We start from the raw sequence: 25,454 nt of genomic DNA, 5'->3' as shown, positions 1-25,454 counted from the left end.
GGGAAGGGTGGTTTCCGGAAGAGCCTCTGTTTCCAAGCCCGTTCCAATGGTAGTTCCAGTAGCTCCGAGACAGAGGCTGTGCTGTACACTGTACATAATGATGTGTCACAGAAGCCATGCTACCTACTTGCCCTCAATAATGGTGTCTGCCAAAGCAATGAATAATGGAGGATAATGTTCCGTGTGTCTGCAAGCCACTACCATTCTCTCCTGCCACTTTAATAAATAATAGATCCCCTGTTTCTTCTCCTCTCTCTCTCATTCTCTCTTTCTTTAGGGACTCTGCAACGAAGGGATGGGGGGACAACGAGCTGCATTGGAGGAGTGAGGGAAGTCTGAGGGCAACAGGATCTGAAAAGGAAGATTTGGCTGATATAGAGGAGGGAGTAGGTAACCCCAGGACTTAAGAAGGAAAGAGGAAGGGGAGTGGGGGGTTAGGTGCAGGGCTGGACTGCAGGACAGGACTGCAGGACAGAAGGACTGGATGCTAGCCTCAGTAGGCCCCAGCAGGTCCCAGCTCCCACAGAGATGGCCTCCAACTTCAACGACATCGTCAAGCAGGGATACGTCCGTATGCGGAGCAGGAAACTGGGGGTGAGTGGAGCCCCAAACTGAACTGGGGGTCTTTGTCCTTTGCGCGGGGGTTGTGTGTGTGTGTGTGTGTGTGTGTGTGTGTGTGTGTGTGTGTGTGTGTGTGTGTGTGTGTGTGTGTGTGTGTGTGTGTGTGTGTGTGTGTGTGTGTGTGTGTGTGTGTGTGTGTGTGTGTGTGTGTGTGTGCTCGTGTGATTGTCTACTTGTGTATGCTTTTTCCATGTCTGCCCAAGGGAAAGATAAAGATCATTTATGAAACAAAACAAAAGATGAAACAAAACACCTGTCTATGTCTCACGAAAGAGAAAATGAAAATGAAAAAGTTTTCTGGGTTGATGTACTCATCCATTTTCTCTTCACCTCTGCTTCAAGCCATGAATATGAACATGAAGTATGGTAATGAAGTATGGTAATGCTTATGAGTCAGAACTGAATGACGTACATCTGGTTGTTGGAATTGGTCTTTCGGGGATGAGTCAGATGAATTATATGTCAATGAACACAAATGAAATGTTTTAATTTGACACTTATGAATATTAGTCAGTGTGGCACAGACTGCCTGATTTACGTTTGACATTTTAGCCTCCAGTATTTCTACAGTCATCACAACGACTGCCGAGCACAATGTATCTGCGTTAGTTGTATTGATTCTCCTTGAAACCGTAGAGGATGTTCAGTGGTTTCAATAATGACATTTGTTGTATTTATTCAGATAAAATTCTCCTTAAATGGCTCGTTTTGGCTTCCCTCATTTCGCGGTATGGTTTTGCCTGTGTTGGCGTGAGGCCAGACTAAGGTGTGTCCTCACGCTGATGTCAAGTCCAGGCGTTATCAGAAGGAGACTGACACGTTGTGTGTCTGTGAAATAATGAACTGGCTTTCAACCTGTTCTGTGAGAAATTGCCTGGTAAAAGAAGTGTTATATTTGTATGGCAGGGCTGTTCTCTGTGTGGTCCTCTCATGAACTTCTCCGTTTTCCCCGTAGAACCCTTTTTAGTTCCAGGTAGACCCCAAACAAGGTTCTACTTAGAACCTTTTAGTGGTGAAAGGGTTCACTTGGAACCAAAAATAGTATTAGGCTAGTAGTTTGTGCAGTAGTAGTTTAATCCTGTGGTCGTGTTGCTGTGCTCAGGGGTAAAGACACAGGCTTAGTGTCAGTGTGATGTGGCAGTCCTCTGTGATGCACAGACTCAGTTACAGACACAGTAGCTCTAAGGAGAGATGAACCATGTCTGTATCTCTCTACCTACCCAGAGGAGACAGTGGATTTACAGCTGTGCACCCCCTCTAGGCTGGATTTGATATGCTACACACACACACACACACACACACACACACACACACACACACACACACACACACACACACACACACACACACACACACACACACACACACACACTGGTTTCTCTCTCAGCTGGTTTTGTCCCAGTATGTCTTATTGTGGTGTGCATAAATGTTGATGATGGGACTGTCCTTGTTGGATAGTCCCAAAGACACCATCAGGCTCTTTCCCCTCTCTTCTGTCCCCTAACCATATCTACTGTCCTACCACCTCTTCCACCCACACAATCCCTTCTTCAGCATACCCCAGCCCCGCTAACCCTGTACAATGAACCTCGCACGTCCCTCCAGCGCTTCCTATCTCTGTCTCGCGGCATGAAGTCTCATCTTTTCCGTGACTGTAATTATTACAGGAGGCAGGGTCTTGGGTTTCTGACCTGAGGAGAGCAGCCCCACAGTAGTGAGGCTTCTCACTCTCTGTGTCCTCCGCGCCTCGTTTTCTCTCTCCTTCGTGCCTCTGTGGTGGAGTCGCTAGGAAGTGTGCACTCAGCAGGATTGTGGTTACCGTGGTAGCGTGGGGGTTGTGACACATAGCTCCCTGGGGGAAGGCAGGCGGCGGATTACCTGAGTTTGGTTTTTACACCCGCCTCTCTCCGTTCACTTTCTCTCTGTCTTTCTGTCTGTCTCTCTGTCTTTCTCGGGTCTGTCTCTCGCCGTGTCTCTCTCTTTCTCTCCCTCCCTCTCTCGGTAATCGTGTCACTGCGTGTTTTTTTTCACGCCTTATTTTCTCCTTCATTTCTGCCTTTATCTCTTATCTTCGTTCTTTTTTCACCATTCATCATCTCCCTCTGTTTTCTTCTCCATCTTCTCCAGCACACAAAGTGAAATCAGAGGCCTTCACTCTGTCATTGTTTTAAGTAGACCCCCCCCCCCCCCAGCTGTTCTGAATTATGACTGCGCGGAATAACAACACAATGTCATAAACTCCCGCTTATGCGGCGCTAATGCTATTTACAGCCGTGTTCCTGCTTATCCTCCAGTTCTGCTATGTAACGTGTGAGTCCGCATTAGCAGTTGAAACAAAGCCTCTGTTCTGTTATCTGTTTTAACGCTAGCTTCAGTGGACAGCCGGCCAACAACTCCGACGCCTGATTGAAGACTTCTGAAGACTATGGTCCAGAAACAATTCCCTGATATTGTAGTTGTAGTTTATATTTTATTAAGCTCTGTGGTTTTGGGGGGAGAACATTCCTCTCTGTGTTTTCTGAGTGTACCTCTGTGTGTCAGTGAGAGGAGAGCATGGTAACAGGCTGTGATTGACAGCTGATGGTCCTATAGGAGGTAGAGATGCACCTCGGTGCCATAGTCCAGCCACCAGAAGCTGTCTAATAGCTGTTTGCTGCAGCCAGTCTGCTTTCTTGACTTTTTTTTTATCTTCCCACTACACTAATATCATATGTGCATACCAAAAAGCATGTAAGCATACCACATGCATATCAAAAGTTATGTAAGCATGCCACATGCCTACACAGATTCAAGCTATGAAAATTTACAGAACCAGTCAAAAGTTTGGACATACCTACTCATTCAAGGGTTTTTCTTTATTTTTACTATGTCTACATTGTAAAGACATCAAAACTACAAAATAACACAAATGGAATCATGTAGTAACCAAATATTTTACATTTGAAATTCTTCAAAGTATCCACCCTTTTTCTTGATGAGAGCTTTGCACACTCTTGCCATTCTCCCAACCAGCTTCACCTGGAATGCTTTTCCAACAGTCTTGAAGGAGTTCCCACATCTGCTGAGCACTTTTTGGCTGCTTTTCCTTCAATCTGAGGTCCGACTCATCCCAAACCATCTCAATTTGTTGAGGTCCGGGGATTGTGGAGGCCAGGTCATCTGATGCAGCACTCTATCCCTCTCCTTCTTGGTAAAATAGCCCTTACACAGCCTGGAGGTGTGTTGGGTCATTGTCCTGTTGAGAAACAAGTGATAGTCCCCCTAAGCCCAAACCAGATGGGATGGTGTAACGCTGCAGAATGGTGTGGTAGCCATGCTGGTTAAGTGTGCCTTGAATTCTAAATAAATCACAGACAGTGTCACCAGCAAAGCACCCCCACACCATCACACCTCCTCCGCCATGCTTTACAGTGGGAAATACACATGCAGAGATCATCCGTTCACCCACACTGCGTCTCACAAAGACACAGCGGATGGAACCAAAAATGTCCAATTTGGACTCCAGACCAAAGGACAGATTTCCACCGATCTAATGTCCATTGCTTGTGTTTCTTGGCTCAAGCAAGTCTCTTATTATTGGTGTCCTTTAGTAGTGGTTTCTTTGCAGCAATTCGACCATGAAGGCCTGATTCACTCAGTCTCCTCTGAACAGTTGACGTTGAGATGTGTCTGTTACTTCCTACCTACTATCCAGGTCTGTACCCAAACAATTTGTACTTCTACTTTTAAAAATCCAACTCTCTAAAAACAAGTCTCTCACCGTTGCCGCCTGCTATAGACCACCCTCTGCCCCCAGCTGTGCTCTGAACACCATATGTGAACTGATCGCCCCCCATCTATCTTCAGAGCTCGTGCTGCTAGGCGACCTAAACTGGAACATGCTTAACACCCCAACCATCCTACAATGGATAAGCTTGATGCCCTCAATCTCACACAAATTATCAATGAACCTACCAGGTACCACCCCAAAGCCGTAAACACGGGCAACTTCATAGATATCATCCTAACCAACTTGTCCTCTAAATACACCTCTGCTGTTTTCAACCAAGATCTCAGCGATCACTGCCTCATTGCCTGCATCCGTAATGGGTCAGCGGTCAAACGACTTCCACTCATCACTGTCAAACGCTCCCTGAAACACTTCAGCGAGCAGGCCTTTCTAATCGACCTGACCGGGGTATCCTGGAAGGATATTGATCTCATCCCGTCAGTAGAGGATGCCTGGTTATTTTTTAAGAATGCCTTCCTCACCATCTTAAATAAGCATGCCCCATTCAAGAAATTTAGAACCAGGAACAGATATAGCCCTTGGTTCTCTCCAGACCTGACTGCCCTTAACCAACACAAAAACATCCTATGGCGTTCTGCATTAGCATCGAACAGCCCCCGTGATATGCAACTTTTCAGGGAAGCTAGAAACCAATATACACAGGCAGTTAGAAAAGCCAAGGCTAGCTTTTTCAAGCAGAAATTTGCTTCCTGCAACACAAATTCAAAAATGTTCTGGGACACTGTAAAGTCCATGGAGAATAAGAACACCTCCTCCCAGCTGCCCACTGCACTGAAGATAGGAAACACTGTCACCACCGATAAATCCACTATAATAGAGAATTTCAATAAGCATTTTTCTACGGCTGGCCATGCTTTCCACCTGGTCAACAGCACTGCACCCTCCACAGCTACTCGCCCAAGCCTTCCCCATTTCTCCTTCTCCCAAATCCAGTCAGCTGATGTTGCTGCTCTGAAAGAGCTGCAAAATCTGGACCCCTACAAATCTGCCGGCCTAGATAATCTGGACCCTTTCTTTCTAAAATTATCTGCCGAAATAGTTGCCACCCCTATTACTAGCCTGTTCAACCTCTCTTTCATGTCGTCTGAGATTCCCAAAGATTGGAAAGCAGCTGCGGTCATCCCCCTCTTCAAAGGGGGGGACACTCTTGACCAAAACTGCTACAGACCTATATCTATCCTACCCTGCCTTTCTAAGGTGTTCGAAAGCCAAGTCAACAAACATATTACCGACCATTTCGAATCACACCATACCTTCCCCGCTATGAAATCTGGTTTCAGAGCTGGTCATGCGTGCACCTCAGCCACGCTCAAGGTCCTAAATGATATCTTAACCGCCATCGATAAGAAACAATACTGTGCAGCCGTATTCATTGACCTGGCCAAGGCTTTCGACTCTGTCAATCACCACATCCTCATCGGCAGAATCGATAGCCTTGGTTTCTCAAATGATTGCCTTGCCTGGTTCACCAACTACTTCTCTGAGAGAGTTCAGTGTGTCAAATCGGAGGTTCTGTTGTCCGGGCCTCTGGCAGTCTCTATGGGGGTGCCACAGGGTTCAAATCTTGGACCAACTCTCTTCTCTGTATACATCAATGATGTCGTTCTTGCTGCTGGTGAGTCTCTGATCCACCTCTACGCAGACGACACCATTCTGGATACTTCTGGCCCTTCTTTGGACACTGTGTTAACAACCCTCCAGGCGTGCTTCAATGCCATACAACTCTCCTTCCGTGGCCTCCAATTGCTCTTAAATACAAGTAAAACTAAATGCATGCTCTTCAACCGATCGCTGCCTGCACCCGCCCGCCTGTCCAACATCACTACTCTGGACGGCTCTGACTTAGAATATGTGGACAACTACAAATACCTAGGTGTCTGGTTAGACTGTAAACTCTCCTTCCAGACTCACATCAAACATCCCCAATCCAAAGTTAAATCTAGAATTGGCTTCCTATTCCTCAACAAAGCATCCTTCACTCATGCTGCCAAACATACCCTTGTAAAACTGACCATCCTACCAATCCTCGACTTCGGTGATGTCATTTACAAAATAGCGTCCAATACCCTACTCAATAAATTGGATGCAGTCTATTACAGTGCCATCCGTTTTGTCACCAAAGCCCCATATACTACCCACCACTGCGACCTATACACTCTCGTTGGCTGGCCCTCGCTACTTATTCGTCGCCAAACCCACTGGCTCCAGGTCATCTACAAGACCCTGCTAGGTAAAGTCCCCCCTTATCTCAGCTCGCTGGTGACCATAGCAGCACCCACCTGTAGCACGCGCTCCAGCAGGCATATCTCTCTGGTCACCCCCAAAACCAATTCTTCCTTTGGCCGCCTCTCCTTCCAGTTCTCTGCTGCCAATGACTGGAACGAACTACAAAAATCTCTGAAACTGTAAACACTTATCTCCCTCACTAGCTTTAAGCACCAGCTGTCAGAGCAGCTCACAGATTACTGCACCTGTACATAGCCCATCTATAATTTAGCCCAAACAACTACCTCTTTCCCTACTGTATTTATTTATTTTGCTCCTTTGCACCCCATTATTTCTATCTCTACTTTGCACATTCTTCCACTGCAAATCAACCATTCCAGTGTTTTACTTGCTATATTGTATTTACTTCGCCACCATGGCCTTTTTTTGCCTTCACCTCCCTTATCTCACCTCACTTGCTCACATTGTATATAGACTTATTTTTCTTGACTGTATGTTTGTTTTACTCCATGTGTAACTCTGTGTTGTTGTATGTGTCGAACTGCTTTGCTTTATCTTGGCCAGGTCGCAATTGTAAATGAGAACTTGTTCTCAACTTGCCTACCTGCTTAAATAAAGGGGGGGGGGGGGAAACTTGAACTCTGTGAAGCATTTATTTGGGCTGCAATTTCTGAGGCTGGCAACTCTAATGAACTTATCTTCTGCAGCAGAGGTAACTCTGGGTCTTCCATTCATGTGGCGGTCCTCATGAGAGCCAGTTCATCATAGTGCTTGATGGTTTTTGCGACTGCACTTGAAGAAACTTTCAAAGTTCTTGACATTTTCCATATTGACTGACCTTCAGGTCTTAAAGTAATGATGGACTGTTGTTTCTCTATGCTTATTTGAGCTGTTCCTGCCATAATATGGACTTGGTCTTTTACCAAATAGGGCTATCTTCTGTATATCCCCTACCTTGTCACAACACATGGAAATAAATTCCACAAATGAACTTTTAAGAAGGCACACCTGTTAATTAAAATGCATTCCAGGTGACTACCTCATGAAGCTGGTTGAGAGAATGCCAAGAGGGTGCAAAGCTGTCATCAAGGCAATGGGTGGCTACATTGAAGAATCTCAAATATAAAAAATATTGTGATTTGTTTAACATGTTTTTGGTTATTACATGATTCCATATGTGTTATTTCATAGTTTTGATGTCTTCACTATTATTCTACAAGGTAGAAAATAGTAAAAAATAAGAAAACCTTTGAAAGAGTAGGCATGTCCAAACTTTTGACTGGTGCTGTATACACAAAATGCTGTTCACTTCTCTTATCACATATGAGCACACTCTGTCTGCACAGACCAGAACAAGCACTCAAACACACCATCTTTTTCCCCTGTCAAATGTGTACCCAGACAGTCACCTTCCTCTCCTGCCAAAACCCTGCCAGTCTACTGCCACTCTGGCCTTGTAAGGCTGGACAGCTGGCCTCGCCATCTCTGTCTCTCCTCTGTAGCCTATCAGAGCTGTTCCGGACCGCTGATCTTCTTTGCTCTGTCCTCCCCCTCCTCTCTCCTTCCCCTTTATCTATTCTTCCTCCTCCCCTCCAGCTCTCACTTTCTCTCTCTCCCCAGAAGACCCTTGAGTCCTCCAGTCCTCTGGTTAGGCTAATTAACGCTCTCTCTTTCTCCCTCGTCTCCTCACTCTCCCTTTCTGCCTCACCCTCCTGCTGCTTTTCAGTTATATCGCAGCAGTCCAATCAGACTAATAAGAGGCTGTTTAGCATTCTGCTTCCGTTAGCTCTCGGTCCCTATCGGTAGCGCTGTACTAGCTGGCCTCTCCTCGCCTCCTCTAGCCTCGGTGGAGGAACAGCCCTAATTGCTTCTTAGCCATCCCACTTGACTGTGCCCTGTTTTTTTATGAGCAGGCAGGGAGGAACATCATAAGACACTTTACTGGTGAATCAGACGAGCCACGGTTGATCAGGGAGGATGGAAAAGGTCCGAGGAGATGTGGTTTCGATAAACACAATGTCGGCCAGTGTAACGGCTTTCCTCTTCCTCTTCATCCGAAGAGGAGGAGCATGGATTGAACCAAGACGCAGCGTTGTGACAAGACATGATATTTATTAAAGTAAAGACGAAAAAACACGAAAACACTTTAACAAACTACAAAACAACAAACGACGTAGACGCACCTGAACATAAGAACTTACATGACACGAAGAACGCATGAAACAGGAACTAACTACATAAACCGAACGAACAAACAAACAAAACCGGAACAGTCCCGTGTGGCGTAACATACACAGACACTGACACAGGAGACAACCACCCACAACAATCAACGTGAAAACACCTACCTTAATATGGCTCTCAATCAGAGGAAATGAAAACCACCTGTCTCTAATTGAGAGCCATATCAGGTCACCCTTAACAAACATAGAAACACACAACATAGACTACCCACCCAAACTCACGCCCTGACCATCAAACACATACAAAATAACAGAAAACCGGTCAGGAACGTGACAGCCAGGACGTGTTAAATGTTTAATCCCACCTGAAAGAGATAGGGCTGATTTGAACTGACTGACTCCGACTCACTCAGACTGGACAGAACCTTCTGGAATAACAGCTCGGTATCTTTGTCCTGATCTCTCCTTGTCTTTGACCTACCACCGTGTATCTGGTCTAGGAATGTCAGTATGATCATGTGACTTTCCATTGTATAACCAGAGCCGACGGTATGACGCGCAGATTGCCTCCGGCTAGATATTGCACTGACACAAGACGGATTTGTGGTTTTGTTTCCTCGCCACGTGTAACTGTCAGCGGTTGGGGAAAATTGCCAGCGAAACCTCCGAACGTTGTTTTCTCAACGTCTGACAATTCTAACGGCGTCAGGTCAAACTCCTGTTTTTATGGGAGGGAGAATGGAGCTGGAAATAATAGCAAGCGTCAGAAATCAAATGGTTCAACTTTGAGAATCAAGCAGACTCCCTTCACCTCACAATCCCCCTGCCTCTCTGAGCCCGTTCCCACAGCTACAGTGACAGATCTCTCTCTCTCTTCTATCTCTCTCCTCTGTTCCCGTCTCTCTCCTCTTTCATCCTGCGTTCTTATTTCTCTACCTGAGCCAGCCCCCTGAGGAGCCAGTCATTGTGAGCTTCCAATGGGATCAGCTTAGAACGATTGGATGCTGACTCATGTTTCCCCTTCAGATTTCTCGGTGAATTTAAGTGAATTGGTTTTGAATAAGATGGTGCCAATCATTCCCATTCATTTTCTATTCCGACCTGCACATTTCTAATATTCTGAACCACACAGCCTGTGTTTGTGTGTGTGTGTGTGTGTGTGTGTGTGTGTTTTGGTGCCTCTGTGTGTTGTCATGATTTTGTGTGTTGTCCTGTTTGTGTTTGTGTTGTTTGTGTTTGTGTTGTCCTGTGTGTGTGTTCGTTTTGTTCTGTGTGTGTTTGTGTTGTCTAGTGTGTTGTTGTGTTGTCCTGTTTGTGTTGTCCTGTGTGTGTGTTGTATAATAAGCTGGATATAAGCGTGGTGTCAACCTGTTAGCGTTATTGGGCTCCCGAGTGGCGCAGCTGTCTAAGGCACTGCATCTCAGTGCAAGAGGCGTCACTACAGTCCCTGGTTCGAATCTAGGCTGTATCACATCCGGATGTGATTGGGAGTCCCATAGGGCGGCGCACAATTGGCCCAGCGTTGTCTGGATTTGGCCGGGGTAGGCCGTCATTGTAAATAAGAATTTGTTCTTAACTGACTTGCCTAGTTGAATAAAGGTTACATTTATTTTGAATTTCAAATTAGCCGGTTAATCCTGGGACCAGGTTGGGGTGGGACTCGTCCCAACTGGGCTGCTGTGACAGGCAGGATCTCCTGGGAGCTAGGGGGATTCATGTAGGCTAACTGCCTCTGGCCCCTTCTGGGGCAGTCGGGAGCCAGGGATGGGGAGGAGAACCAGGGCGGAGACAATTAGACTGAGGAAGGCAATCTGAGTGCAGTAGCAGAAGGAATGTAAAGGGAAGATACATTAGTGGGTCTGTGTGTAATATATTTGCACACTACACTGTATGTGGATCGTTGTGTTCCCGTCAGTGTGTCCAAAGAAGAGCTCCGATATCAATCTCTGAAAGGGTTCTTAAAGGGGTGTAATGGTTACGATATTGATCATTGATAACCCTCATGAATGCCGAGCCCACTCTCGGTAAGTGTGTGACTTGACTTTTCACATTCTCTTATCGGCACACTGGGGAGATCAATAGTTCCTTACTCATGCAAGGTTCTCTCTCTCTCTCGCTCTCGCTCACTCACCTCACTCACCTCACTTACCTCACACTCTCACTCTCTCACTCTCTCACTCTCTCACTCTCTCACTCTCTCACTCTCTCACTCTCTCACTCTCGCACTCACTCTCGCACTCACTCATTCACTCACTCATTCACTCACTCACTCACTCACTCACTCACTCACTCACTCACTCACTCACTCACTCACTCACTCACTCACTCACGCCTCCCAGCCTGTTTACAGGGGATTAGCTCCACCTCAGGGGAGAGAGCCATGCAAACAAGAAATCCACGTCTACCTGTCTGGAATATCAATGGCAACCTACAAAATACTGCCCTTTCGCTGTTCAGAAATGGCATGGGAGAAGGGACATTTGAAATACAATGGGAGACCATCTCCACAAATCTCATTGTTACAGGCACCTTTGCTTTCAACAGATAAAGGCGGGGACAAAAGGTCTCTCTCTCTCTCTCTTTCTCGCTCTCTCTTTGTATGTCTTTCTGTCCGTAGTGGCCAGAGAAATTCTCCCTGTAGGGGTGCTGTCAGGACCTGTGCTTTTTGACTTGGCTGCGTCAGTCTGTTTTAAAATGCATTCGGCCTGGGTCGACAGGGCAGGGAGCATCGCTCCTCTCTTTTGGGGGACAAAGACCCTTGAATTTGGTGACAGCAGAGGTGGATAATGTGGCAGGCCTGTGATCTTGGGTTTGCTGTGTTCAGGTGGTGTTGGAGGAGTGTGTGTGTGTGTGTGTGTGTGTGTGTGTGTGTGTGTGTGTGTGTGTGTGTGTGTGTGTGTGTGTGTCTAGATGGGCTTTTCCTGCCACTGAACACATAGTATGATCAGAGAGACACTGAAATTGATTTTTGATTGCTTCAATGTATCTTTTTTTTTAAAGAAAGGTAGGCTAATACATGACTATTCAGTTCAGTTCTGAACTATGTGACTTCCTCATATTTATCGAACCAGTGAACCTCATACCAAGATATCGGAGCAGAATTCACAGCTCCCACTCCTCTCTCTCTCTCTCTCTCTCTCTCTCTCCCCTCTTTCCCTGTCTACCATATCCTCTGTTTCTCTCTCCCTTTCTTTTTTCATCTCTATGTTGCTGCTCCTCCACCCACTAGCTTAATTACCAGGCTTCACAGTCAGTTTGCCTGGCAAGGCCTGATTGCTCTGAGCACTGGAGCTGAGGGCGGAGAAGAAGGGGGGGGAGGGGGAGAACGGAGGGGGACACGATAGTAGACTGCAAGCTTGCCAACACGCACACGCACACAGCTCCAATGAAGATCTGAGCCCATTGGTTTGGAAAAGCATTGTGGAGAATCAGGAGCTAGATGGCAGATACATAGAGGCAAATCTCCATTGAACCGCTTGATATCGCTGAGACACAATGGACTGGTGGGCACCTGCTCGTCACCTCGCCGTCAGCTATCCCACGGAAGGTAGCGTTTTCATCCTGCTGACGCCAGGATCAGACAGGCAAACAGCGATAGAGCTTCCTCTCTCCTCGAGGTGTAAACTCATTGCACCAATTTAAAAAAAAGAAAACGACACATCAGAGCAATGCTTTTTCTTTTCACCATGTCTCCATTTGAGCACGCTCACATTACGGTGTGCCTTTGTTGATGGCGCTCTTGTTTAATCTCTCGATAAATACAATTGCATATTTAATTGGTCTTGTTATCTCTGTCACAGTGGCACCGGTGTTTGTCGGTGAACAGCAGTGAGACATTGTCACTCAGTTTGGGGTCTTTGTATTCATTACAACTGAGTCAGTGCACTAAGGGATTTCACTGGCTCTGTGGCCCCTAGCTAATAAACAGGGATGTGATAATGGGTTAGGGAAAGAGGAATGTGGGGATTGGTTTAGGGACGGCTAGCCCTGTACCGTACAGGTCCTGAGGTTGCCCTGGCAACAGGAGGACAGTGGAACATCAATAAAATAAAGGCCCTGCCTTTTATAAACAGAGATAAGGGGGATAAATGTCGCTAAAGCAATACAATAGCTCTCATATTGATGTGTGTGTGTGTGTGTGTGTGTGTGTGTGTGTGTGTGTGTGTGTGTGTGTGTGTGTGTGTGTGTGTGTGTGTGTGTGTGTGTGTGTGTGTGTGTGTGTGTGTGTGTGTGTGTGTGTGTGTGTGTGTGTGTGTGTGTGCCTGTTTGCGTTACTGCGATGGATTTCTCATTATTCCGCCAGGAGAGTTTGTGTCTTTGTCTGCCTCTTAACTCAATATCGTATGCATAATAGAATTGTCTTGTATGAACAATATTAGACTCATGACACGGACCCAGTGCACTCCTTCTCATTTACTACCTGTCTCTTTCTCTCTTGTTCTCTCTTGTGTCTCTCTTTCACATTGCTAATCACTAAATGCTATTTGATTTTCTTATAATGCTTCCTGGTTCATTGATCAGGTAAACCAGAGGCAACCATTGTGTACCTGCTCTTGATAGCAAAAGATTGTAAATCGTTAGGCTTGAATGGGGTGGATATGTTAACATTGGCTTTGCTGTTGGGTGGCTGGTTGCAGTATCTTAACTGACTGTTGTTTTTGTGTTGAGATTTACCGTCGCTGCTGGCTGGTGTTTAAGAAGTCGTCCAGTAAAGGACCACGCAGACTGGAGAAGTACACTGATGAGAAGTCCGCTTACATCAGAGTCTGTCCTAAGGTACACCCCCCCCCCCCCTCCCCCCAGAGAGTGCTGCATGATAAGTCACGTTTCAATTGGCAAATGTCAGTTTGAAGTATGATGTCTGTGTGTGGCGCGTATGCTATTACTGTGAGTGGGTGATATATCTGTGTGTGTGTGTGTGTGTGTATGTGTGTGTGTGTGTGTGTGTGTGGCATTTGAAAGTCAGTCATTCATTCAGTCTTTCTCTGAGCCCCCCGTTGAGCTGCAGGGAGCAAACGTGCATGTCTGGAGGGATCAACACACACACACACACACACACACACACACACACACACACACACACACACACACACACACACACACACACACACACACACACACACACACACACACACACACACACACACACACACACACACACAGGCTGAAGGAAATGAGAGTAACACAGACGTTGCTCACATCAAAGCCAGCCTCCCAATCCCAGACAGAATCCAGGCCTCTCTGAAGTGTCTGAGCATGGGGTGACCTCCTCCAAAACACCCCGGCCCCCACTACACCTGGCTACAACACTCCCTCTTTCTCTCCTCTCCCTTCTTTCTGAAAACTGAATCCGACCAACCGGTGGCACATCATACAGTATTTTGACAGCTTTTTAAAAATCCTTTCAACCTCTCTGTGTTTGTCTGACCTCTTGACCTCTCCTGTTGCCTAGGTGACAGAGATCAGCCATGTGAAGAATGTCACAAGGCTCCCAAGGGACACCAAGCGCCAGGCGGTAGCCATCGTCTTTACCGATGACACCTCGCGCACGTTCACCTGTGAATCAGGTACTCCACACCACACCTACTGTATTGTAATAGATGTTGTTTTCTCACAGTGTACAATTCTCTCTAAAGTTTCCTGTTTTATGACGTCTCTCTCTACATCCCTTTGGTCTAAACTCAGAGCTAGAAGCAGAGGAGTGGTTCAAAACTCTGTCAATCGAATGCCTGGGTACCCGCCTCAATGACATCAGTCTAGGAGAGCCGGACTTGCTGGCAGCAGGTGTTCAGTGTGAACATACAGGTGAGTGTCTGACTCACTAGCACCATGACACAGTCCTGCTCGACTTTGCTTCATGGCTATGTTTGCATTCATTATGACTTATTACTCACCCTCAAAACAACAGTTAGCTAGGTTTCCATCTAACTGGTGTCAGAATTTCATGCGAATATTCAAAAATATGCATAAAAACAACATGGCCATTTTCCCACCAGAGATGTTTACATCAAATGGACTTGTTGTGGATAAAAAGCAGTGTGTGATGACGTAGTGCACATAAAAATTACTGTTGAGGTTAATTTCCCATGTATCCCCCCCAAAAAAAAGTTAAATGGGTTTTCATCGCATTTTCAACTCCGCTGATAGTTTTGCCACAAAACAAATGAGCGTTATAGGCTATAGCAAATGTGCCCACTCTGGTTTTGTCACTTGCTCTCTAGTTGCTCATAAAGGTGTTTCCACTGCCATCTCTCGCATAATTAATTTTACAGACACAAAAAGATTCCACCTTGTCTAGCGTATTTTGGTTTGTCGACTGTATATACAAACATCCGTGATGCCATCCCCCACCCCCACTTTGGCCAATCCAAAAGTATGTGGGCACCTGCTCGTCAAACATCTCATTCCAAAATCATGGGCATTAATAAGTTGCTCCCAACTTTGGTGCTACAACAGCCTCCACTCTTCTGGGAAGGCTTTCCACTAGATGTTGGAACATTGCTGCGAGGACTTGCTTCCATTCAGCCACTAGAGCATTAGTGAGGTCGGGCACTGATGTTGGGCGATTAGGACTGGCTCGCAGTCGGCGTTCCAATTCATCCCAAAGGTGTTCGATGGGGTTGAGGTCAGGGCTCTGTGCAGGCCAGTCAAGTTCTTCCGTACCAATCTCGACAAACCATTTCTGTATGGACCTCACTTTGTGCACGTGGACATTGTCATGCTGAATCAGGAAAGGGCCTTCCCCAAACGGTTGCCACAAAGTTGGAAGCACAAATCGTCTAGAATGTCATTGTATGCTGTAGCGTTAGGATTTCCTGCCATTGGAACTAAGGGATCTAACCCGAACCATGAAATACAGCCCCATTCCTCCTCCAACAAACTTTACAGTTGGCACTATGCATTGGGGCATCTAGTCTTCTCCTGGCATCTCCCAAACCCAGATTTGTCGGTCACAATAAAAATCCAGAAATACCCCAACCAAAAACCCTGAATGAACAGAAATATCCATACCATGCTGAGAACCCGTACTGCAACATTCAATGTCAGAAGAACAAAACCCAGATGACTTGGTGGTGCGCGACGTGTACAAGACAATACAGACTCAAACTTGAATTGATGTTCGACAACTCAGACTCACGACTCATCTGGCAAGGACTGCAGACTATAAAGGCAAATCCTGATGTGTGGTTCCCACCGAAGCCTCCCTCTCGAGAAGCTTAACACATTCTATGCTTGCTTTGAGGCAAGCCGTCCAGGAAGACTCTCGCAGCTCCAGACGACAAGGTGATTTTGCTCTCCGAGGCTGATGTGAGGAAAACTCTCAAAAGAGTGAATACTCACAAAACGTGGTATTCAGAGTGTGTGCTGACCAGCTGGTGGGCGTCTTATCTGACATCTTCAACCTGTATTCCTGTAAACCACTGGCTGTACCACATCCTCCACACAGACTCTTAACACAGGGGACCCCCAGGGGTGTGTCCTCAGCCCTCTGCTGTGCTCCCTGTTCACCCACGACTTGACATAGCACCAACTCCATCATCAAGTTTGCTGACGACACCATGGTTGTAGGCCTGATAACCAACAAAGATGGTTTTAAGTTCAGTTTTAAGTTCCTCTACGTCCACATCACCGAGAACTTGACATGTAGCAACAACCCCACCACTCTTGTCAAGAGGCTACAACAGCATCTCTACTTCCTAAGGTGGATGAAGAAAATCATCAAGAGCGTCCTGACCGGTTGCTTCACAGCCTGGTACATGAATTGCTCTGTTCATGACTGTTAGGCCCTCCAGCGGATGGTGAAGACGGCCCGGTACATCCCTGGGACCGTGCTCCCACCAATCCAGGACAATTACTCAAAACGGTGCCTGAGGAAGGCCCGCATAATCATCGGGTAGCTTAGCGGTTAGACCTGAGCCGACAAGGGGGAAAATCTGTTGATGTGCCCTTGAGAAAGGCTCTTAACCCTGATTTCTCCAGGGGCACCGTTCTACTATGGCTGACCCTGTAAAACAACACATTTCACTGCAACTATCGGGTGGACGTGACAATAAAAAATGTATATTTATATACAGTGCCTTCGGAAAGTATTCAGACCCTTGACTTTTTCCACATTTTGTTACGTTAGTCTTATTCTAAAATGTATTAAATCGTTTTTTCCCCTCATCAATCTACACACAATAACCCATGGGCGATGATAACCCAATGACAAAGCAAAAACAGGTTTGTAGAAATGTTTGCTAATTTAAAAAAAAGAAAAATCAGAATATATAATTTACATAAGTATTCAGACCCTTTACTCAGTACTTTGTTGAAGCACTTTTGGCAGCAATTACAGCCTCGAGTGTTCTTGGATATGACGCTACAAGCTTGGCACACCTGCATTTGGGGAGTTTCTTCCATTCTTCTCTGCAGATCCTCTCAAGCTCTGTCAGGTTGGATGGGGAGCGTTGCTGCACAGCTATTTTCATGTCTCTCCAGAGATGTTCGATCGGGTTCACGTCCAGGCTCTGGCTGGGCCACTCAAGGACATTCAGAGACTTGTCCCGAAGCCACTCCTGCAATGTCTTGGCTGTGTGCTTAGGGTCATTGTCCTGTTGGAAGCACCTCTGGAGCAGGTTTTCATCAAGGATCTCTCTGTACTTTGCTCCATTCATCTTTGCCTTGATCCTGACTAGTCTCCCAGTCCCTGCCGCTGAAAAACACCCCCACAACATGATGTTGCCACCACAATGCTTCACCGTAGGGATGGTGCCAGGTTTCCTCCAGACATGACACTTGGCATTCAAGTCAAAGAGTTTAATCTTGGTTTCATAAGACCAGAGAATCTTGTTTCTCGTAGTCTGAGAGTCTTTAGGTGCCTTTAAGCAAACTCCAAGCGGGCTGTCATGTGCCTTTTACTGAGGAGTGGCTTCTGTCTGGCCCTCTTCCATAAAGTCCTGATTGGTGGAGTGCTGCAGAGATGGTTGGTCTTCCTGAAAGTTCTCCCATCTCCACAGAGGAACTCTGGAGCTCTGTTAGAGTGACCATTTGGTTCTTGGTCACCTCCCTGACCAAGGCCCTTCTTCCCCGATTGCTCAGTTTGGCCGGGCGGCCAGCTCCAAACTTGTTTCATTTAAGAATGATAGAGGCCACTGTGTTATTGGGCACCTTCAGTGCTGCAGAATAATTTTGGTAACCTTTCCCAGATCTGTGCCTCAACACAATCATGTCTCGGAGCTCTACGGACAATTACGTTGACCTCATGGCTTGGTTTTTGCTCTGACATGCACTGTGAACTGTGGGACCTTATATAGACAGGTGTGTGCTTTTCCAAATCATGTCCAATCAATTGAATTTACCACAGGTGGACTCCAATCAAGTTGTACAAACATCTCAAGGATGATCAATGGAAACAGGATGCACCTGAGCAAAATTTCAAGTCTCATAGCAAAGGGTCTGAATACGTATTATAAATAAGGTATTTCTGTGTATCATTTTTAATACATTTGCAAGCATTTCTAAAAACCTGTTTTCGCTTTGTCATTATGGGGTATTGTGTGTAGATTGCTGATTTATAATCTTTTTACAAATTCATTTTAGAATAAGGCTGTAAAGTTAACAAAATGTGGAAGAAGTCAAGGGATCTGAATACTTTCCGAAGGCACTGTATACTGTGTATATATCCACGAGCTGCTCACTCCTTTACCGTTGGAGCATGGGGTCTGATACCAACAGGCTCAGAGACAGTTTTAACTACAAGCCATCAGACTGCTGAACACTTAAACTAGACAGACCACCTGCACCAGCACACATGCACTCACTCACACACACACACACACACACACACACACACACACACACACACACACACACACACACACACACACACACACACACACACACACACACACACACACACACACACACACACACACACACACACACACACACATTCTTGCTACACACACAATACAGCTGCTGCTACCAGTTTTTATTATTATTGCTTTATGGATCATCACTCCTACTCTCTGTGATGCTTTTGTGGATACGGGTCCTGGCTTCTACAAGTCACTTTATAATGTCATGCTGAACTAAGACTAGTGATATCCCTTCCTGTCTCCCTGTCAGAGCGTTTCAATGTGTTCCTACTGCCCTGTCCTAACCTGGACATCTATGGAGAGTGTATGATGCAGATCACCCATGAGAATATCTACCTGTGGGACATCCACAACCCTCGCACCAAACTGGTCACCTGGCCTCTCTGCTCCCTGCGCCGCTACGGACGAGATGCCACGCGCTTCACCTTCGAGGCTGGACGGTGAGGGAGACGTGAGGGAGACACTCACTGGGGGAGGGAGGGAAGGGTATGGAGAGTGAGGGATGGGGAGAAGAATGCAAAAGCTGCAGGAAAGCAGGACTGTGTGAGCAGTTGTCTGTGCCTAGCCCATAGATCGCTTGATGAAAAACACATACAGACCACACACACTCATGATCGCACGTACGCGCACACAATAACACACACACACACACAGACAGACAGGAGGCCTGTCCGGCAGAGCCTCATAAAGAGATTGATTGAATAGATTAGAGGAAAATCCATGGTGAGCGAGGCGTTCTTATCTCCTCCTGCGCTTTGATAAACTTGAAAAGAAAGAATTGGGTCCACTTGCAGGGTGCCCCCCAAAGGACAAAGATAAGAGTGATGCACTGTCAGTAGGGAGAACGTAGTCCCACACTGCCACCTAGTGGTGTTTAGGATGCATTATTATTGGCTGCTATTTGCTTGAGAACAATTTGTGGTGAATAGTGTGCCTGCAAAAGGACTGTTTGCAAAAACACATCTATATAAGATGAATTGTTGATATGACCTAATATGGCCTGTATACACATGCATGTTGTACTGAGCAGTGTGTGTTGGTGTGTTCCAGGATGTGTGACAGTGGAGAAGGCCTGTACACATTCCAGACACGGGAGGGAGAACAGATCTACCAGAGAGTCCACTCCTCCACCCTGGCCATTGCTGAGCAGCACAAGAGAGTTCTGATGGAGATGGAGAAGAACAGCAGAGTAAGGCACAGTTACACACGCACGCACGCACGCACGCACGCACACACACACACACACACACACACACACACACACACACACACACACACACACACACACACACACACACACACACACACACACACACACACAGTATTCTCCCTGGTGGTTATATAATACTGTGTAATACAATATGTAATACTATATAATACTGTGCTTTTAATACATTTTCTTCTCTCTGTCAGTTGTCTAAAGGTTCTGAGACGGGCTCCTACCCCTGTACCCCCACAGCCATCCTGCCCCGCAGTGCCTTCTGGCACCATATCACTGGCACTCAGGGGGGCATGGACCCAGCCCATGGTAAACCACAGCCTAGACTACAATCTCAACCACACAGCACTGGGGCTAGAGTGGGAACATTGGTCTGAATATGGAAAGTGTAAACGTTTGAACATGGGGTCTGGAGTTTAACGAATCATACAGAAGCTCATAGAGTAGGCTGCACCTGTAGACATGACTTTTTCTCGTCTGTCTCTTGTGTCCTGTCCTGTCCTGTAGGTGACATGTTTGGTGGTTCTCAGACTGGCGCTGATGCAGACCTGCTCTCCACCCGGCTGCCCTCAGAGCCACGCCACGCTACCATGCCCCTGGCACACAGCCGACACTCCCCCGCCCGTTACCCCACCTACCCCAGCCAGTGATCCCAGGGGTGCATTGCAGACCCCTAGCCTCCACTCTGTACCCTGCACTCCTCCTATTCTCCTTTCTCTGCAGTGCTTACCTCAACTCCATGCCCCCTCATCTACCTTCCAGCCAATCAGGTTGGGTTGTGGGGAGTGGGTTCTCCGATGGGGTCATATGACCTCCCCTAAAGATGGGAGCTCTGTGAAGCAGGACGTGACAGCGCTTCTGGTCTTCTCTTCTTCTTCCAAAGGCTGGTTACCTGAAGGAACTTCAACTCCCAGAATTGATCACGGTGGGGGCAAAGTGCATTGTGCGAGCCAGCAGTGGCTTGTTGCCTCTTAGTGAGCTGACATTGTGGCATGGTGCATCTCTCTTTGCTCTGCTGTGGGTGTGGAGGAGGAACAGGAGGAGGATGGGTGTGAGCTGTAAGGATGTGATTTAGTGTCCTCTCTAACCCCTGTCAAATCTTATTTTCTGATGGGATTCAGTCAGCTCTCCATCACCTGAACCCCCTTCGCGACAGACCTCTTCATGTACCTCATGCCAGCTCTTAGCAAAGTTCAATGTTAGGGGCTCAGGACGTCCCCATACCGCTCTTATTGGTGGCAGAACAGTAGGACCCCTTCCTACCACCCCTGCTCTCCAGCATGATAAGGATTGTGGCGCTCGCTCCAACCCATAACCTCAATCTGACAGACACATATGTAAGACAACAGTTTCCTCCCAAGAACTGGCCTTGGCTTCCTTCTTCAACTCTGTGTGTGGGTGGAAGAGGGACTGTCTCTGGACTATTATCCAACCAAACACCTGGTCTAATTCCACAGAGAAACAAAGGACCACTTGTCTTTCATCTTTCTTTCTTTCTTTCTTTTTTGTATTACTTGTAGCAGACTTAACAACCTGACTTTACCTTGTATACTGTTCTGTACGATAAGAAAAATATACATAGATTTTTCTGGGAGGATAGAGAGAGGCAGTGATGAGAGGGAGGGAGAGCCATATGCCTCTGAAGTCATGACTTCGTTTGTTGTTTTCTCTTGGTTTCCTGCCATTGGGTTGTGAAGACATCCTAGGCTGTTCATAATATGGTAATGGAACCCTGTCCTCTGTGTGTGTGTGTGTGTGTGTGTGTGTGTGTGTGTGTGTGTGTGTGTGTGTGTGTGTGTGTGTGTGTGTGTGTGTGTGTGTGTGTGTGTGTGTGTGTTTGTGTACTGCATGAATGGGATACACAGTTACTGACATTTGGCCTCTTTAAAACCTATGTTAAGAGAGAATTTAGACATGGCTTTAAAACCTATGTTAAGAGAGAATTTAGACATGGTAAATAATAAGCTAGATTTAAAAATGTAGACGTCACAAAGATGTAGCCACTCCCTCAAACCTCATCATTATTGTGGAGGTCCTTGGTCTGAGGGAGACACCAGGGACTGTGTCATAGTGTGGCTCCACATTGAGTTTCCTGTCAGGCACAAGAGTGTAATGAACTAGTGAAGTTGTGATAACCATTATTAATGTCCCGTGTTTTTAGTTTCACAGACTTTCTGGTGTGTGGGGTGGGTTACCGCCTGACCAAAATGGTTCTTGACATGTGTGCACTTGAAGATGTTTTTTTTCCTTATTTTTTAAATGTGTTTTTGATAAATCAGGAGCCATTGCTCTTAATTTGGGTCATGTGAGGGATAAGCACAGATCTAGGGCGGGTCCATAAGTTACCTGCCTCAGAGACCCTCGCATGGAGTCCTATTGTTTTAGGGCTGTAGCCTAGATACTGCTAGTGGGTTAGTTAGTAGATGACTGCTGCACAAAGAGAGAAAAACATGTTTTTATAGCTGGAAGTATAAAACCTGCCCTCTACACAGTTCTTACATAAGATTGGGTTTATAACTAATAATGCAAATTATTTAAACCCATCTCAACATTAGCAGATTTGATTGACTATGAACTAAGACTTTCCAACGGTGTATTCATTTGTGACACTTGGATATAACCCAACTAATGCACCCTGTAGTTAGAGATTGGACTAATTTGAAATATATATATATATATATAAATATACAGTATTTCACCACTGTTAAAGTTATTGTATGTGAAGCTTATAAAATTAGGTCATTTTCTAATCTCCTTGACTAGGTGTAATGTTATTTATTTGAGTTGGCCAGAGTGGGACATTCTGATGTCTAAGGCTACTTATTAAATGCTGGAATCCAATAAAACACACATTTACAGCTTCTGTATTATTTATCTCATGTTAACATAAAGGGCTAAGCTTTTTGTTGAACATAATCTTTACCCTATGTATTTGTGTTTGTGTACATACATGAGTTGTTGTTGCTGCCCTCTTGGGCTCTTGAAAATACAGCTATTTATTTCACATCGTGTGGTCTCTAGATGTGTGTGTGTGTGTGTGTGTGTGTGTGTGTGTGTGTGTGTGTGTGTGTGTGTGTGTGTGTGTGTGTGTGTGAGAGAGTGTGATGTGTATGTCTGAATGTTCTGTGACAGGGATTGTCTGGGGATATTTCTTTGAAATGCATGCACTCAACACATTTTTATACTGTGTAACGACGGTAAGATTGAAATGTTGTGGACTTGTTCGCCCAGATATGTGGGTGGAGATTTTTAGAGACGTTTACTTGGCACAGGGAAATAAAAAAAAACTAAGATTCAACTGATCATGGGGTCATCTAAGTGATTTACTGATTGGATGAAAGAGAGATGTTACCATGGGGACGATGTATGGAGGGGAAGGATTGATGCAAGACTTCTGGAATGAGAGGAGTCTTCATACTCCCTCTATGGGTCCTAAACTATCACGTTTCAGTCCCCTTGACCTCCTCTCCTTACAACTCTTTTGCCTTCACATATGTTTCAGTCGCTGCTCCTTCTCTTGGTTCACTTTTTTATTGTCGCCGGCTGGTGAAAACCTCATCTCCAAAACAGAAACGTTTCAGGAAATTGAAAAGATTAGAACATTTTCCCATGAACAAACATACAATTATGAAACTTCCGAAGCTATTTTGAATAGGATTTATTGGTCCCAGAGTCGTGAGGTTCAGAGTACATTGAGGGGAGTTAGTGCTTTAAATAAATGTAAAAATAAAACATTTGGCAAAACATTTTGTTGGGTTTTCATCAGACAGCGAGCGACATTACGGAAACTGCTTGTATAGTTTTTTCATAACAATTATATCGGCCAAATCCCTCCTGGATAAGAATTGCAATAGGACTGGATATCTAATGATGGATTGAACATCTGTTTATTGTGGAGGTGAAAATGTTGTTTTATTACAATGTTTGTAAAAATTTCAACGGCATTTTGGATCACTCCTTAGATTTGTGGTTGATACTGGGTTTTTTTCTCCACAGAATGTACATGTTTCTCAACATCAATACCAGTACTTATTTGCATAGCAGGCACACAAATGCAAACTTTACCTCGCATGTCACATATTTTGCTATCTTTGGTTTGCCAGTTGTCCAGCATAGTCTTAGGTTCATGAACTGATTTCTGCTGGTGAGGAATGGCTTGGACAAGCTGAGGTCCCCAAATGTCCACCTCCAAACACGTTCCTCCTCCATGTTAATAATACACCTGCTAAATGTGTATCCAGAAAGTTTGATAAGAGTTTAATTCGTCAAAGCATTTTTACAGAGACAAAGATGTTTGTGTTCCGTAGGAAAATGGTTTATCTCAGACATTCACCACAAATGATTGGTTTATGTTCGTTGTACTATTCCTAGTATCTGTTTAGGTTAGTTTGCACCTAATGGAGGACTTCTAAAACCAACCTCCCCTCCTCTCCAAAAAGAAAGGAGGACCAAGTCACTCTTCATATAATTAATTAAATTGCCTTTATTTGTATGGCACGTCCAATGTAAACAAAGTTGAAATGCTCCTCTCTGCCAGGGTTTCTCCCAGCTAGAGCTGTGTTACTTTTCTCTGAGAGCACAGAGAAAACAACGCTTTCACCTTCTCATCAATCTGGACGTTACAGCCCCACACAGTCACTAGAACATTGGGAATAGTGCTTAAATTGATCTTGAAATTAACAACATTAATACGATACATTGTCATCGGTCTCGTAACATACTTTGCTCTGTCTCTGTGCTCGGTGCATTTCCTTTGGGTGAGGCACGTGGTGTGATTTGGGGAGACCACACTAAACAGGACATATTAGGACTATAGTTTTGTGTGGACTCAGCGCCTGGGACCCTGATGTAGGTCTGCTATGAGCATGTTGCCATTGAAAACCCTGTTGCATGAATTCCTTGAACAAAATGCCATGTGTGTCCTGTAATGTTTGTGGTATTAACATTTTGTAGTTTTTACTATAAAAAAAATACACTGTAAAGAATGGTTGGGTCTTGTTTTTGTCCTGCCTCATCACATTATCATTTCAATATCGGTGTATTTTTTATTTAACTAGGCAAGTCAGTTAAGAACAAAGTCTTAAAATCTCTATTTTATATTTTTTTTTACGAAAGCTAAATGGGCATTTCAATAATACAACTAAAATAATTGGGGGGAAAAAAGCAAAACAGAAAGTTCAATAAACTTACAAAAAAAACTAAACTTACAAAAAAACATCTATATATATATTATGAGTACACTTAGCCTTAGATTCAATTAGATGATTATTTATTTATTTCATCTTTATTTAACCAGGTAGGCCAGTTGAGAGCAAGGTGTCCTTTACAACTGCGACCTGGCCAAGATAAAGCAAAGCAGTACGACAAAAACAACACAGAGTTACACATGGGATAAACAAACGTACAGTCAATAACACAATAGAAAAATCTGTATACAGTGTGTGCAAATGAAGGAGGTAAGGCAATAAATAGGCCAATAGTGGCAAAGTAATTACAATTTAGCAATTTACACTGGAGTGATATATGTACAGATGAGGATGTGCAAGTAGAAATAC

At 45.3% G+C, this 25,454-nt stretch overlaps 1 protein-coding gene across 1 annotated transcript in view; it reads left to right on the top strand.

Moving 5' to 3' along the window:
- The window catches only part of LOC129854050 (docking protein 4-like), a 52,712-nt gene extending 27,828 nt beyond the window's left edge, over positions 1-24,884 (top strand). The window contains exons 2-9 of the mRNA XM_055920676.1: positions 278-594; positions 13,489-13,596; positions 14,273-14,387; positions 14,506-14,625; positions 18,931-19,120; positions 19,731-19,869; positions 20,094-20,208; positions 20,407-24,884. Coding sequence (XP_055776651.1) covers positions 529-594; positions 13,489-13,596; positions 14,273-14,387; positions 14,506-14,625; positions 18,931-19,120; positions 19,731-19,869; positions 20,094-20,208; positions 20,407-20,549 — 996 coding nt within the window. The 5' untranslated portion in view covers positions 278-528 and the 3' untranslated portion in view covers positions 20,550-24,884. The remainder of the gene's footprint in view (positions 1-277; positions 595-13,488; positions 13,597-14,272; positions 14,388-14,505; positions 14,626-18,930; positions 19,121-19,730; positions 19,870-20,093; positions 20,209-20,406) is intronic.
- Positions 24,885-25,454: the final 570 nt, after the last annotated feature.

Source organism: Salvelinus fontinalis, chromosome 4, assembly GCF_029448725.1.
Source record: "Salvelinus fontinalis isolate EN_2023a chromosome 4, ASM2944872v1, whole genome shotgun sequence".
NCBI lineage: Eukaryota > Metazoa > Chordata > Actinopteri > Salmoniformes > Salmonidae > Salvelinus > Salvelinus fontinalis.
Note: the sequence above shows the minus strand (reverse complement) of the source record. Positions and strands in the feature narration are given on the sequence as shown.